We start from the raw sequence: 15,043 nt of genomic DNA, 5'->3' as shown, positions 1-15,043 counted from the left end.
GCTGAGAGCATGGGCAGCACCCAGTGGATGATACAAACTGGAGGGACAGTCCTGGGGCTTGCAGAGGAAGAAGACTTGAAACCTGGGACCAGGGCCTCAGGGGAGGCAGAGCTGAGGGGTCAGGAGAAGGAGAGGCCTGAGAGACGGGGACGAAGCTTAGAGGGTTCAGGGTGCCCTGAGATTCCAGAACCCACAGGTGTCAGGCATGTAGGTGAGGTCCTTTGCTCAGCAAGTGAAGCCTGATAATCCCTTTGCCATCCTAGGGGGGAGGAAGAGAAAGAGGAAAAAGTGGAGGAGGAAGAGGAGAAAGAAGTGGAGGAGGAAGGGGAAGTGGAGGAAGAAGAGGAAGAGCAGAAGGAAGTAAAGGAGAAGGAAATGGAGGAGGAGGAGGAGGAGGAAGTGGAGAAGGAAATGGAAGAGAAGGTGCCCAGAGGAGAGGAAGGTGTGGGGAATGGGGGGTCATTTGCATGCAACGCAAGCCTAAAGTGAGGGAGAGAGAGAGAAAGAGGGAGCAAGAGATGAAAAGAAAACACCATTCACCAGGATCTTGTTATTCAACCCAATTTTCAAAGGACCACAGCTGTTGCACTGAGATAATCTGTTAATTATAACAGCCTTTGTGAGAGAGAAACCGAGGCTGGGGAGCAGGCTGGGGGTGGGGGCGGAGGGGTGGGGTGGGCGGGCCCAGGTTGGTGTTTGGGGAGGGGGCACTGGACCTCCTGGAGCGTGCAGGGGCAGGCCAAGAAGGGCACATCACCCTGAATTCTGCTAACTTAATTGAGCACTTACTGTGTGCCTGAGCCCAGCCGGCCAGCAGCCATTCATTCCCTCCCACCCCTTCAAGGCGACTCCTTCCTTTCCCATTTCACAGAAGGGGAGACTGAAGCCCACAGAAGACAGAGTCTGTCAGGGCCATGTTGATAGAGGGCGGCCCAGGTCTCTCCAGGAAAATGTTGAGAAAGTCTGGTCTCTGGCCACTGGCCACACATTCCTGGCCCCAGCTTTTATGGTGCCAGAAGTCATCCCCACCCAGGCATGTTTTGGGGTGTTACACCCTGACACAGACAGAACCTCTTTGTTCTCCACAATGACAGCTGCCGGACCCCACCCATTTGCTTCTGAGAACTTAGTTTCAGGGTCACCATGGAAGATGCTATGACCATCCCAACTGGGATTATGAGGGGGCCCTCAGGGCTCCAAGATCCAAGAGATGGGGCAGGGCACAGAGTGGGGGCCCAGACAGATGTAGCGAGCAGAAAGGAGCTAAGAGGAATGGGGAAGGCATTCCAGGAGGCCCAGAGCATTTGGCTATATGGAGGGTGGGGGGCTCTATGATGTTTCCTGGGGTGCAGTTCCCACAATCTCAGTCTTAACCCCCACATCCAGCAGCTGCAACCTGCGCCTCCGTCCAGGCTGGCGATGTAAGGGGAAACATGTTTGCAGGGTGAATAAGGCCAAACCCCAATAGCAACACCCAGCTCCAGCAAGCACGGGTGGCAGCGTCACTGAGGTCCCCCGACCCTGAGGGTCTACTGGAGGGAGCCCAGTGGGGACTGTTCAGAAAGTCCCAGAAGCCCAGACTGGCAGAACCGTCAGGGTCAGAGCATGATCCAGGTGTGCGCCCCAGATTCACAGATCTTCCCCAGGTGAGATGCAAAAAGCCAGGTCCTACCTGCGTGTAGGGAGAGCTCAGGGCTGATGCACTTGCTCTGTAGGAGGCCTCGCCGGTTTCGATCCCCATCTGGCAGCTCCCCCAGGGTGACCCCTGAGCATGGCTGGCTGTGGCCCAAACACCAAAACCATTCCCCCCCCCTAAATCTTACAGAGCCAGGGAGGATGAAAGTGGGGGGAAACGCCAAGATTCGTGAAACACACACACAGGATGGGGTTCAGTGGTCCTGTTCGGTTGATCCTTGGCTAGGGGGTCTCCCGGGCTCCCACCACCCAGGGCTCAGGCCAAGTGGGGAGGGTGGCCCTCCCTGGGACCCAGCAGAGCCTCCTGCCTTTCAAGGGTTCTAGAAATGGTGTTGAAAATTCACCACATCCCATATGTTCATGCTTAGCAGCTAATTAAAACGTTCTTTAATTAGCAGAGCGGGATCCCGCAGCGCTGGCGAACTCGGACCCCCAGCACGGCCTCAGTTTCCTCGTCTGTAAAGTGGGAATGTGGACAGTGCAGAGGGTGGGGCCCAGCAGGAACTGGAAACCCTCAGGGGGGCTGCATTCATCGCAGGCATCCTTATTTTGGGGGAGCTGGCTGGGAGGGGAGACAGGCACCACCCCTCTGCTTGGGGGATAAGCCCTGAGGATGCTGGGAGGCCAGGGAATGTCCCCCCACCTCGGGGCCCGGGAGGAGGGGCAGTAGCTCGGGAGGAGGCCTAGCTGGTGCCTGGTGCATAGTAGGTGCTCCGTAAATGTTTATTGAATGAATGAATGGAGGCCGTGCAGGCCGAGCATGCGCAGGCACTGGTGGAAAGCGGGGCGCAGGAGATCGGTGAGTAGTGGCCGGGGCTGCAGCTGAGCGGGGCCTGGGGTCAGGGGTGAGACGGAGGAGGAAGTACAGGGGGGTGGTGGTTGTGGGGGTGCTGGGATCAGCAGGGGAGGGCAGGGACAAGGTGGGGAAGCCAGAAAGACAGCAAGATCCTGGGAGCACCAGAGATGAGCTCACGGAGGGACCGGGTCAACCCTGGGTGTGGACAGGGACCCATTCCCCTGAGTGCTTGGCCCCAGCGGGAGGGGTTCCTGGGTTCCTTGGGGCTAAGGGTGGATGGGTGTTGAGGAGTGGACAGACTGTCCAGGGCCTGGGCTGGGTCCAAGGACTGTTAGAGCTGAATTGGGGCTGGTTGCGGGGTCTTGGGGTGTCCCCATTTGGGCCCTCTTCCCACTGAACAGATGAGGAAACTGAGGCCAGGCATGGCGTCTGAGCTGTAGGGTCTGGTGGAGTGGATGGGGCCAGGCCGCCCTGCTCTCCCCACGCTGCCTCTGGTCCGGCAGGAGGTGGCCGTCCAGAGGCCTCGGAACCCAGTGTCGCCCTCTGGACCCGCTGACTAGGGCTTTTTCTGCCCCCTCCCCCAGTTCCCAGGTTACATCCCATGGTTTCATACCCCACAGCACGTGATAGTCCTGGCCTGGCCCACCGAGGGGTGTTCTCCAGCTCTGGGATGCAAGGCGGCACGGGCTAGGGGGTGTGCTTAGCCCAGAAAAGGGCACACTGCCACCTGGGCCCCACCCCTGGCCAGGGGACTCACGTGCTCCCTGGGCACAGGCGAATGCAGAGCTGGGTGCCTGTGGGAGGAGGAGGGGGAGTTAGGCCCTGATCCCCAAGATGTGGAGCAGCTGGTGTGAAGGGCTGAGGCTAATCAGACGTGATGGAATGGGGTGATGGTAACCCGGCACCTCGGTGTCATTGAATGCAGCCCCGGGTTTCGAGTCTGTGTGGAGCGTGTTGGGGCTGCCTGGGAGAACATGTGAGGGGACCCAGACCAGCACACACATGTACACACATATGTACCTACACATACTCACACATGCATGCTTACTGCTCTCAGAGCTATGGTGCCAGAACAACAGGAACAGAGGCCCTTGGTACCTGCCCATCACCGTGCCAATGACCTCAGCACCGATGCTCACTCGGGCGATGAGGTTTGGGGGGGGATAGTGACTGCTGGTGGGCCCCAGAGATGGGAAACTGAAACCAGGTGTCTGGGAGCAGTGGATGTAAGAGTGTCTGTGTGAGTTTGGGCAGCGGCTGTACATAAGGGAAAGTGACTTGTGATCTTGACCTAATGTTCAGGGGTTTTAGCCACATCCCGGCACCATATGGACTCAGCTTTGTTCTAGATGGTATTTGTTTTGTTTGGGACACATCCGGAGGTGCTCAGGGCTTACTCCTGGCTCTGTGCTCAGGGATCTCTCTTGGCAGTGCTCAGGGAATCATGTGTAAGTGCCGGGGATCGAACCAAGTGCCAGGCTGTCCTAGTGCTCCAGCCCTAGAAATGAATGTAATTCTAAGGAGGAGGATTTGTTTTTCGTTTTTGTTTTTTTGGGCCACACCCGGCGTTGCTCAGGGGTTACTCCTGGCTGTCTGCTCAGAAATAGCTCCTGGCAGGCACGGGGGACCATATGGGACACCGGGATTCGAACCAACCACCTTTGGTCCTGGATCGGCTGCTTGCAAGGCAAACACCGCTGTGCTATCTCTCCAGGCCCCTAAGGAGGAGGCAGTTTGGGTCAAGACTGAGGTCCCTTGTACAGGTGGGATGCTAGCTGGGGAAGTTTGGGGATCAGGGTTTGGGGTCCGAGCTCCAAGAGTTTAGGTGAAGTAGGGTCACCTCGCTTTTCTAATTTGTCAAATCGGAACTTACTAGAAAGTGTAAAAGAGAGCATATTCAGAATAGGTGTTTAAAATGCTTCGTAATAGTTTATATTGTCATTAAAGTAACCTGGTTACAGTAGTGTTAGCGGTCATGGTTTGGTGTTTACACAATTACTACATTTTCAACCACTGCCAAAATGCACAAGACACTCTTCTCCCCACCCCACACCCCCACTTCTTTGTGTTATTTCTAGTTCACCTCTTTCTCTTCCCTCCACCACCCCATTTCCTTTCTACCTGGTAACCTCAGTTTTGTGACTCAGGGACAAGGATGTGTTATTATGAAAGACAGCCTATTCCTTGCGTTGTGTCTCTGTATGCTACAGATGAGAGTGAGAGGACCTAATATTTGTCCTCTCGCTGACCTTTTCATTTAACGGTGCCCTGTAGCTGCAGCCACAGGGCAGCTGACACGTGACTTCATCTTTTCTTACAGCTACATAATATTCCATTATGTGTAGAAGCCACAGCTTCATCGTCCATTCCTGTGCATTGGACATTTGGATTATTTCTATGTCCTGACTATTTTTTTTTTTTTTTTTTTTTTTTTGGTTTTTGGGCCACACCCGTTTGACGCTCAGGGGTTACTCCTGGCTATGTGCTCAGAAATCGCCCCTGGCTTGGGTGGACCATATGGGACGCCGGGGGATCGAACCGAGGTCCTTCCTTGGCTAGCGCTTGCAAGGCAGACACCTTACCTCCAGCGCCACCTACCCGGCCCCTATGTCCTGACTATTTGTATCGAGTGCTGCAATGAATAGAGGAACGCAGACTCCTTTCTGAGTTAATGTTTTCATTTTCTTGGGATAAATGCCAAGAAGGGAATTACTGGGTCCTAGAAAAGCTCTCTTCTCAATTTTTTTTTATGAGTGGGGGGCACACTCGCTAGTGCTTGAGGCTTCCCCCTGGCTCTATGCTTTGGAGACCACTCCTAGAGATGTGCCAGGAACTGAAGCCCAGCTGGCTACTTGCAAGCAAATGCCTTACCCACTGACTGGACTCTCTCTAGGCCCTATTCTTCATTTTTTGGAGAAATTTCCAGAGGCCGAACTGGACCAACCATTAGTGAAGATTAGTTTTGCACCACATCCCCACCAACACTGGTTGCTTCCAGGCTTTTATATATCTGTATATCATATATATAAACCATACTCAGATGCCGAAAGAACAGTCCTCCGGGAGAAGCAAGACTAGCACCAAAAAGTCCCTGGGGTCAGGCAAAACACGACTTGCATTTGGATGGCGGGTGATGGGGAGCAGTAATGGCCTGGATCAGGCAACATATGCGTTCATGGGTTTGTGGACGTGTCTGGTTTGTGGAGGTGTCTACGGGGTGTCCTGGAAGCCCTCAGATGGCCTGTTTCCTCCTCTTTGAGGTTCCTTCACGTGCCTGTATCAAACCCAGCTCAGCATCTGGTTCCTGGACCTCTGGCTCCAGCATCCGCTGGGAGGTGGCACATCTGGAATTCACTAAGGGCAGGGCCAGCCTTGGTACCCTGCAGCTGTGGCACAAGGCCATGCCCACACAAGACCACGCCCACACCCATCAGAGGCCACGCCCCAAACAGCCACACCCTCCAACCACCAAGTCACCCAGAGGCCACGCCCATCAAGGCCCCGCCCCTAATGTATTGAGGGCCCACCCCTGTTCCAGGATGCATCCCAGGAAATTTGGCCTGGCCCTGGAGGGCTGGGCTCCCCAAATCTTGGGTCATGCCAGTAAAAAGGATCCCCATGTCCCTGGGGAGAGTTGCCACCTTGAGCAGGACCCACTGAGTGGATGGGGGGGGGCACTGATCTATACCCCCGTGTGTCTTCTGTGTAGCCAAGCAGGGGAAGGAAACAGGCTGGGATGGGGGCGGGGGGTTAGGCGCAGAGAGAACACGAGGTTGGCATCTCAGCCCTGTCCCGGGCATCCTGGGTTCGGAGACCTACCTCAGTTTCCCATTAGAGAAGAGTTGGAAATAGGATACCAGTTCTTCCAGCTGCTGGCACTGGAATTTGGGTGGGGGAAAAGAACAACAGAGAAAAATACCCAGATGGTGGGGCCGGTGAGGTGGCACTAGAGGTAAGGTGTCTGCCTTGCAAGCACTAGCCAAGGAAGGACCTCGGTTCTATCCCCTGGCGTCCCATATGGTCCCCCCAGGCCAGGGGCAATTTCTGAGTGCTTAGCCAGGAGTAACCCTTGAGCATCAAATGGGTGTGGCCCGAAAAACAAACAAACAAACAAAAAACAACCCAGATGGGTAGGAGAGATAGCATAGTGGATAAGGCATTTGCCTTGTATGCTGCTGACCCAGGTTCGATCCCTGGCATCCCATATGGTCCCCTAAGCCTGCCAGGAGTGATTCCTGAGCGTAGAGCCAGGAGCGCTGCTGGGTGTGGCCCAAAAACAAGCAAGAAAAGAAAAAGAAAAAAGACCCAGAGCCAACACCTGGGTGAGGGTGGCGAGGCCAAAGAATTGGGGGCACAGTGTACCCCGTTTGTGACCCTCACCCGCTGCCACCCAAAAGGTCCCCCAGAGAGGGGACATCCTATAGGCAATAGCCCCTGCAACTTTCCTGTGATCCTTCTAGCAGTGGGGCTGGAGTGAATCAGGGAGTTGGGACACCCACCCCCATTCTGCTTTCCCATTCTAGGGCAGACTGGAGGTCGGACGTGGAGGAGAAAACCTCTGGTCCCTTACACCCTGCCTCAGGGTCCCTCTCCGCGCGCTCCTGGGTCTCCCCGAGCTGGTGGTGGATTGGGGGTCAGCAGGCACGGCGCCCCCACCCCTGGCCCCATCACTTAGCCCCTCTCCATAGGCTTCATTCCCCTCTCTCCGCGAACCCCCCTTGGCTTCCGAATTCCAGTTTCCCAGTTCTCTCCTGCCTGCAGTACCTACTCTGCCCCTTCCATTCTTGGAGCCCGCCTCGCCCCTGGTAGCAAGTGGGGGCCACCCTCGGGTGCAGGGGGCACTGCCTTCTCAGGGTTGCCTTTCCCCCAGCGTAGGTGCAGTGCAGCCTGGGGTGGGGGTCGGGCCAGGTCCAAGTGAAGCTGCAGCACTCCCCCCCTCCAACTCGCTGCATCAGGCCTCTGGCCAACTGGAGCAGGATGGGCAGGCAGCCCAGGGACAGGGACGGGGACAAGCCCAGGGACAGGGTGGCTGACGCACATGGGATGGGGCCCTCATAACCTCCCCTCCTCCTGCCTCCGTCTGAGTCACCGGAGGGCCGGAAGCTGGGCCTTGGCAAGGGGAAGGGCCACTGAGGCTCACCTTGAGGGCCTGGGGACAGGCTCCGAGTGGCCGGAGCAGGGGAAGGGTCTCTGCACACCCTCACCCCTTCTGGGGAAGAGATGGGGCAGGGACTAACCCCACACACTCACCCTCACTCAGCATGGCCATGACCCTAAGGTGGGGCTTTCTTTGGTGGAAACCAGCAGACACACATGCTTACACACATACATGGGCACATGATGCACGCATAAGTATGCCCAGACAGATTCACAGGCATACATGTACTCACGTGTCTGCTTATCCAGGTTCACACACATGTCCATGTAAGTCTGCATGTGTGTGCCGAGCAAGCATGTCCATGCACTCCCGAAGTGCCCGAGTCCTCCTGCAGCGCCAGCATAGGCCCCGTGTCCACACGTCCACAGATCCTGGCAGCCCCATGCCTACCTTGTCCATACCTGTACCCGCACAGAGACCCAAGCGTGCCCAGCACTCCTGCACTAGCCCAGCACAGCCCGGGGTGGTGGTGGTGGTGGTGGTGGTGGTGTTACAGGGCCTCGAGGGTCCGCTAGGTGCCAGGCGGGAGGCCAGATGTTGCGACTCTGGGCCCAGGATGCTGGGGGATGTGAGGGTTGTGTGACGGAAGTGTCCTTTGCTGCCGCAGCTCCTCCTTCACCAAGCCGCCTGGGGCCTATGTATCCCCCATGCCTAAGCTGACCCCTCAATCAAGCAAACCCTGCAGAGGACAGGGAGGCCCAGAGCCTGGCTGCTTTTAATCCAGGGACTACTTCCGCCAGGACAGCCATCCTCTGCTCAGCTCTCTGGGGCTCAGGCTGTAAATTGGTTTTACAGGCCGAGATTTAACCTTGGTGTTTCCCTTTCCCTGGGGGTCCCAGGAGCAGAGGCATGAGGCAGATGTGGCCCTGCTGAGCCACCTTCAGCTTTCCTCACCCGAAGTCCCCCCTGCTTTCCTCACCCCAAGAATGCTTGTGTCAGGTGGACATGACACAGCCATGGTTGGGTGCTGGGGCAAATCCACTCTGGCTCTGGGAATTTGGGGTTCCCCTGGTAAAGGGGGGTGCTGTAGGCTAGGCCCTATCTTCTCCCCTTCCCTTCTGTCTCTCTAACCTCAGGGCAGCCAGGCCCTTCTTCAGTCTAGTATGGAAAAACCTCAGGGGTGGGACATCCCAGCTGTATGGTCTCCAGGCCCCTGATTCCCCTGGTTTTGGGAGCCCTGTTCTGGCTGGGCTATGCTGTGTGACTCAGGGCCGGTCCCTGGCCCTCTCTGGAACTTTGATGAATCTGAACTCTTGTGGGCCACTGAGCTCGTGGGCTTCTGCACTAACCAGGAGACCCCATGGCAACCAACTGGGCCCTGGGCTGGAAAGTGAAGTGATATCTGGGGATGGAAGATGGGAAACACACCCTCTCCTCTCTCCTCTCCTGCCTGCGCATGAGACCCTAGCCTAGAGCTGTCTCCACACGCCACACCCCCTTCCTTACACTCCAGGCTTGGGGGGGCCCCCAAGCACAAGCTCTGCCTCCCCTCTCCCTGGAAGCCGAGACAAGGGAATTATTTTTGGAACAAGAGCGGTTACACAACAAATGAATTATTTATCTTTGGCATGGAGGAGAGAAGGCATTTTGGCTGGGCTTCTTAATTCCTCTTCTGAATTGGGGGGGGTGTTGCCTCCTTGGAGAGATGGCCAGGTGTGTGTGTGTGTGTGTGTGTGTGTGTATGTGTGTGTGTGTGTGTGTGTCTGTGTGTGTCTGTGTGTGTGTGTCTTGGACATGAGCTGTCCAAGTACACAGGGCATTGGCATTCTGGCTTCCGTGGGGCTGTGTGGGTCTCTGTGTGGGTGGGTAGGCGGCGGTGTGTGGCGGTGCGGACTCTGGGCTGGTGCCTCTGTGTGGGCGCATAGCCAGCCCCAACTTTCCCGGCACCCCCTTCCCTGCCACTGTCCCTGACCCCCTCCCCCTGCTTTTTCTCTCTTTCCTTCTTCCATACCCTTAAGCGCCTGCCTCCTCCTCCATCCCTTTTTCATGAAAGGGAAGGGAAGGGAGGGCAGGCACAGGGGACCCCGGGGGAGGTGGGGAGAGGGGGGCTGGGGGGCACCCTGAGGGCTTGCTCTGAGCCCTTCCCACTGATGTATCACCCCCCTTTTCTCACTGCTGCCTTTCAGGTGACAGTTGGGTACTCTAGCTGCCCGCCCCCGGCTCTCACGCTCCCCCCTCCCGGCTCTGCACTCCAGCCTCCCGAGGGAATCATCTGAACTGCTGAGACCTGAACAGGAGGAGGAAGAGGAAGAGGAGGAGGAGGAAGAAGAAGCAGAAGACCAGCTGCACCAGAGCCTGGCCACCTTGTAGGCGAGGAGAAGCCCATGGGCGCAGATTGTGGGGTCTGCTGCCGTCGTGCACAGAGCCTGCTGGTAGCAACCCTCCCACCCCACCACCAAAAGCCACTGACCCTCAGGGCTTAGCTTTGCTCCTCTCCCCTGGGGCCCCTGAGTTGGGGGTCGCCCCCAAGATGGTGGCGGCCCCAGGGAGGACTGTGCTGCCCGCTTGGGCCTTGGGCCTCTAGACATCCTCCCCCATTGCGCCCTGCAGCATTGTGCCCGGCCTGGCCTGCGAGAGGCCATGGTGCGTCTGGGGCTGTGTGCCGTCACCGCCGCCGCCGCCACGCTGCTGTGCGTGTGCTGGCCGGGCACCGTGCGTGCCGACTGCTGGCTCATCGAGGGCGACAAGGGGTACGTGTGGCTGGCCATCTGCAGCCAGAACCAGCCCCCCTACGAGACCATCCCGCAGCACATCAACAGCACCGTGCATGACCTGCGCCTCAACGAGAACAAGCTCAAGGCCGTGCTCTATTCCTCGCTCAACCGCTTCGGCAACCTCACCGACCTGAACCTCACCAAGAACGAGATCTCCTACATCGAGGACGGCGCCTTCCTGGGCCAGTCCAGCCTGCAGGTGTTGCAGCTGGGCTACAACAAGCTGAGCAACCTGACGGAGGGCATGCTGCGTGGCATGGGCCGCCTGCAGTTCCTCTTCGTGCAGCACAACGTCATCGAGGTGGTGACGCCCGCCGCCTTCTCCGAGTGCCCCAGCCTCATCAGCATCGACCTGTCCTCCAACCGCCTGAGCCGCCTGGACGGTGCCACCTTCGCCAGCCTCGGCAGCCTCATGGTGTGCGAGCTGGCAGGCAACCCGTTCAACTGCGAGTGCGACCTCTTCGGCTTCCTGGCCTGGCTCGTGGTGTTCAACAACGTCACCAAGAACTACGACCGGCTGCAGTGCGAGGCCCCTCGTGAGTTCGCCGGCTACCCGTTGCTGGTGCCCAGGCCGTACCACAGCCTCAACGCCATCACCGTGCTGCAGGCCAAGTGTCGCAATGGCTCGCTGCCCGCCAGGCCTGCCAGCCACCCCACGCCCTACTCCACCGACTCACAGCGGGAACCCGACGAGAACTCGGGCTTCAGCCCCGACGACCTGCTGTCCGTGGAGCCTCCGGCTTCGTCCTCGTCCACCACCGACGCTGCCACTGGCCCGGCCATCAAGCTGCACCATGTCACCTTCACGTCGGCCACGCTGGTGGTCATCATCCCGCACCCTTACAGCAAGATGTACGTCCTGGTGCAGTACAACAACAGCTACTTCTCCGACGTCATGACGCTCAAGAACAAGAAGGAGATTGTCACCCTGGACAAGCTGCGGGCCCACACCGAGTACACCTTCTGTGTCACCTCCCTGCGCAACAGCCGCCGCTTCAACCACACCTGCCTCACTTTCACCACGCGAGACCCGGTGCCCGGAGACCTGGCACCCAGCACGTCCACCACCACCCACTACATCATGACCATCCTGGGCTGCCTCTTCGGCATGGTCATCGTCCTGGGCGCCGTCTACTACTGCCTGCGCAAGCGACGCTCGCAGGAGGAGAAGCAGCGCTCGCTCAAGGTTAAAAAGACCATCTTGGAGATGCGTTATGGCGCTGACGTGGATGCGGGCTCGGTGGTTCACGCGGCGCAGAAACTCGGCGAGCCCCCCGTGCTGCCTGTGGCTCGCATGGCTTCCATCCCTGCCATGATCGGGGAGAAACTCCCCAGCGCCAAGGGGCTGGAGGCCGGGCTGGACACCCCCAAGGTGGCCACCAAGGGCAACTACATCGAGGTGCGCACGGCCACCGGAGGAGGAGGAGGTGACGGCCTGGCCCGGAATGAGGAGGACCTCCAGGACTTAGAGAACGGCCAGGGCTCTGCGGCTGAGATCTCCACCATCGCCAAGGAGGTGGACAAGGTCAACCAGATCATCAACAACTGCATCGACGCGCTCAAGCTGGACTCGGCCTCGTTCCTGGGGGGCGGTGGAGGCAGCGGTGGCACGGACCCCGAGCTGGCCTTCGAGTGCCAGTCGCTCCCTCCGGCCGCCACCGTGTCCTCCACCGGCGTGCCCACGGGGCTCGAGCGGCCCAGTTTCCTGTCACCCCCGTACAAGGAGACCTCGCACCATCCCCTGCAGCGACAGCTCAGCGCCGATGCCGCCGTGGCACGCAAGACCTGCAGTGTCTCTTCCAGTGGGTCCATCAAGAGTGCCAAGGTATTCAGCCTCGACGTGCCCGAGCATCCCGCGGCCGCGGGGCTGGCCAAGGGGGACTCCAAGTACGTAGAGAAGGGCAGCCCGCTCAACAGCCCGCTGGACCGGCTCCCGTTGGTGCCCACGGGCAGCGCTGCGGGCATCCACCACCTGGAGGTGAAGCCAGCCTACCATTGCAGCGAGCACCGGCATAGCTTCCCCGCGCTCTACTACGAGGAGGGCGCGGACAGCCTGAGCCAGCGCGTGTCCTTCCTCAAGCCGCTGACCCGTGCCAAGCGGGACTCGGCCTACTCGCAGCTCTCCCCCAGACACTACTATTCGGGCTACTCCTCCAGCCCCGAGTACTCGTCCGAGAGCACCCACAAGATCTGGGAGCGCTTCCGACCCTACAAGAAGCACCAGCGCGAGGAGGTGTACGTGGCTGCTGGCCACGCGCTGCGCAAGAAGGTCCAGTTCGCCAAGGACGAGGACCTGCATGACATCCTGGACTACTGGAAGGGGGTCTCGGCCCAGCAGAAGCTCTGAGCTTGCACACCCCCTCACTCTCTCCTCCCTGGGGGAGGTGGGCACGGGATGGGCCCGATGGGTGCACACGAGAGCTTGGAACAAGCAGGGAGTCGTGCACGCTTGGCAGGGGTCCACCCTGGGCAGGGGCGCAGTGGCTGGGTTGGGGCAAGGGGCAGGGGCAGGGGGCACGCGCCCCGGACTCACACGCACACCCGCACGCACGCACGCTCGCACACACCTGACCACCACCTGACTGTGAACCATCACCCGACAATAACGGACTGGGAAAACAGACACGTTTCCTTCAAGTTTACACTCTGATGCCGAAACATTCAACATTTTACTGTGCTGGCCCCCGGGGGGGGGCTACTCTGCACCAGGGAGGGCTGGGCTGGGATTGGGGGGGGACTGTTGGGGTTCGGCTGAAGGACATGTGACAAGTGAGCTCTGGGAGGGGGTGCCAAGAGGGGTTGGGGAACCTAGGGGTCAGCCTCCTGGGAGAGGGCAGGGAGAAGGGTCCCTCTCTACCCTGTGGGACCCTCTCCAGTTGTGGGGTGGATGGATGAGGGAGGTTTTCGGACCAGCTGGACTTGACTTGATAGTACTCCCTGGATGGGGAAACTGAGGTTCCAATGGAGAAAGGAAGCACTGTAGGGTCAGATGGCCAGTTTAAGGGTGTTCCCCCCTACTTGACAACCCAGAGCTAGGCCCACCGCAGAGGTACCCCTGGGGTCCTCCTCCTCTCCATTAATAGAATTGGAGATTCAAGAAGGGGGACTATTCTAGAAAAATCCACTGGCTGCACGCCTTCCCTCCTCCCAGCTGGGATTTCCTCATGCCCCGGGATGGGGATGACGGGCAGGCCTATGGGCCTCACCCCAGCTCTCCCCAGCCCCCAGAGAGGATGAAGGATGAGCAAGTCCCTTCTAGTGTCTTCCAAAAGGCCTGGGGAGCCCTGCAGGGGGCTGAGGGGGGCGGTGGGCAAGGCCAGGCCAGCCCCCCCACACTGCAAGCTCAGGTGCAGCCCCCTTCACCCCTGTCTCCAAGCATCTCGGGGCCTCCGGGACCACTACTCAACCCCCCCAACGGCCGCAGTGAACTGTGATGCCCGAGAGAAGGTGGGGGTGTGATGGGGACCCCCTCTGCTCGGACCCCCACCACGGGCTCTCTCTCTCTCTCTCTTTCTCTCTCTCTTCTCTCTCTCTTTCTCTCCAGCAGCCTAGCCTGCAGAGCAGGGGAGGTTTCTTTCCAGGGCTTGGCCCTGGCATACTCCCCAATCCATCTACCCATCTATCCCCCCACCTCTTCTTGGCTACCCTCGCCCCCACCCCTCCAGGCCTCAAGGGGGGGCTTCAGTGTTTCCACGGAAACAGCCCCTCCCCACTATGCTACCCCCACCCAACATCTGACAAAGCACAAACAGCACGCGAAGGGGGCGGGGCTGAGGCTCCCGAGGCCCCGCCCCTTTGGGTCTCCATGACAACCTGCATCAGGACCGTTGATGGCAGTTGGGCTCCGAGGGAGATGCGGTGAGGGCGGCAGAGGGTGGCAGAGGGCGGCCCAGGACAGCCAGGCACATAGCCTGTGTCAGGCTGTCTCAGGAGGGGAGTCTGGGGGGTCTCCGAACCTCACTTTTCTCCGTAGCTGGGGAGCAGGGGGCTATCGACTTGAGCTTGGCTCTCCTGCCCGCTTGTGCTCACACCCTGCCGGGCACCCCCAATCCATCTGGGGATTGGGGTTCTTCTCCTGAGGGGTTCTGGGGAAACAGGCTTCTCTGAGGCCAGGCTTCTGGTTCTCAGTCCCCAAGTAGATTTGGCCTGAGATGGATGGGAGGGCTGTCTTGGGTGGTTGTGGAGCTCTGGAGTGGGACTCTGGGGGACAGGGTGGGTAAATTGGGGTTTGGAAGGGAGGTCTGAGAGAAAAAGCTAGGCCCACCCGCCATCTAGTTTTGGAGCCCAAGTGACCTTTTGTGGGGTTTGGGGGAAGAATTGGCCTGGCTTGGTAGGGGACCACTCCCACAAGGCAAAGAACAGACACTGCCCAGGACTCCCTCTTTTGGGGGGGAGTGAACTTAACACTTGCAAAGAAAGGACTGTTTTCCTAGGGAGCAGTGGGGAAGAGGGGAGCCTCCATGGAGACACAGAGCAGCCCTTCCCCACCCTGTCCCTTCACGCCCCCATCCCAGTGGATGGGCCAAATGGAGGACAGCCCACCGCGGGTGGCAAGGCTGGCTGGGGTGGGGGACACAGAAACAGGACCCGTTATATTTGCATGATGTATTTTTTTCTGAGCAAACATCCGTCGTGTGATGTGCCAGTCTGTCCCATTCCCCCTGCCCCCTCCCTGCCCTT

General features: G+C 58.9%; 1 protein-coding gene across 3 annotated transcripts in view; it reads left to right on the top strand.

The window, feature by feature from the left end:
* The window catches only part of ELFN2 (extracellular leucine rich repeat and fibronectin type III domain containing 2), a 109,520-nt gene extending 96,469 nt beyond the window's left edge, over positions 1–13,051 (top strand). For 2 of the 3 annotated variants that reach the window (XM_049771556.1, XM_049771558.1), the window contains exon 2: positions 9,776–13,051. In XM_049771556.1, the coding sequence (XP_049627513.1) occupies positions 10,230–12,710 (2,481 nt within the window). In that variant the 5' untranslated portion in view covers positions 9,776–10,229 and the 3' untranslated portion in view covers positions 12,711–13,051. Of the gene's footprint in view, positions 1–1,604; positions 2,495–9,775 lie in introns of all 3 variants that reach the window. The other variant, XM_049771557.1, reaches the window with a different exon arrangement.
* The last annotated feature ends 1,992 nt before the right edge of the window (positions 13,052–15,043 follow it).

The sequence above is a fragment of the Suncus etruscus genome, chromosome 4 (genome assembly GCF_024139225.1).
Source record: "Suncus etruscus isolate mSunEtr1 chromosome 4, mSunEtr1.pri.cur, whole genome shotgun sequence".
NCBI lineage: Eukaryota > Metazoa > Chordata > Mammalia > Eulipotyphla > Soricidae > Suncus > Suncus etruscus.
The sequence above is the reverse complement of the archived record's forward strand: the minus strand, read 5'-3'. Positions and strand labels throughout refer to the sequence as shown.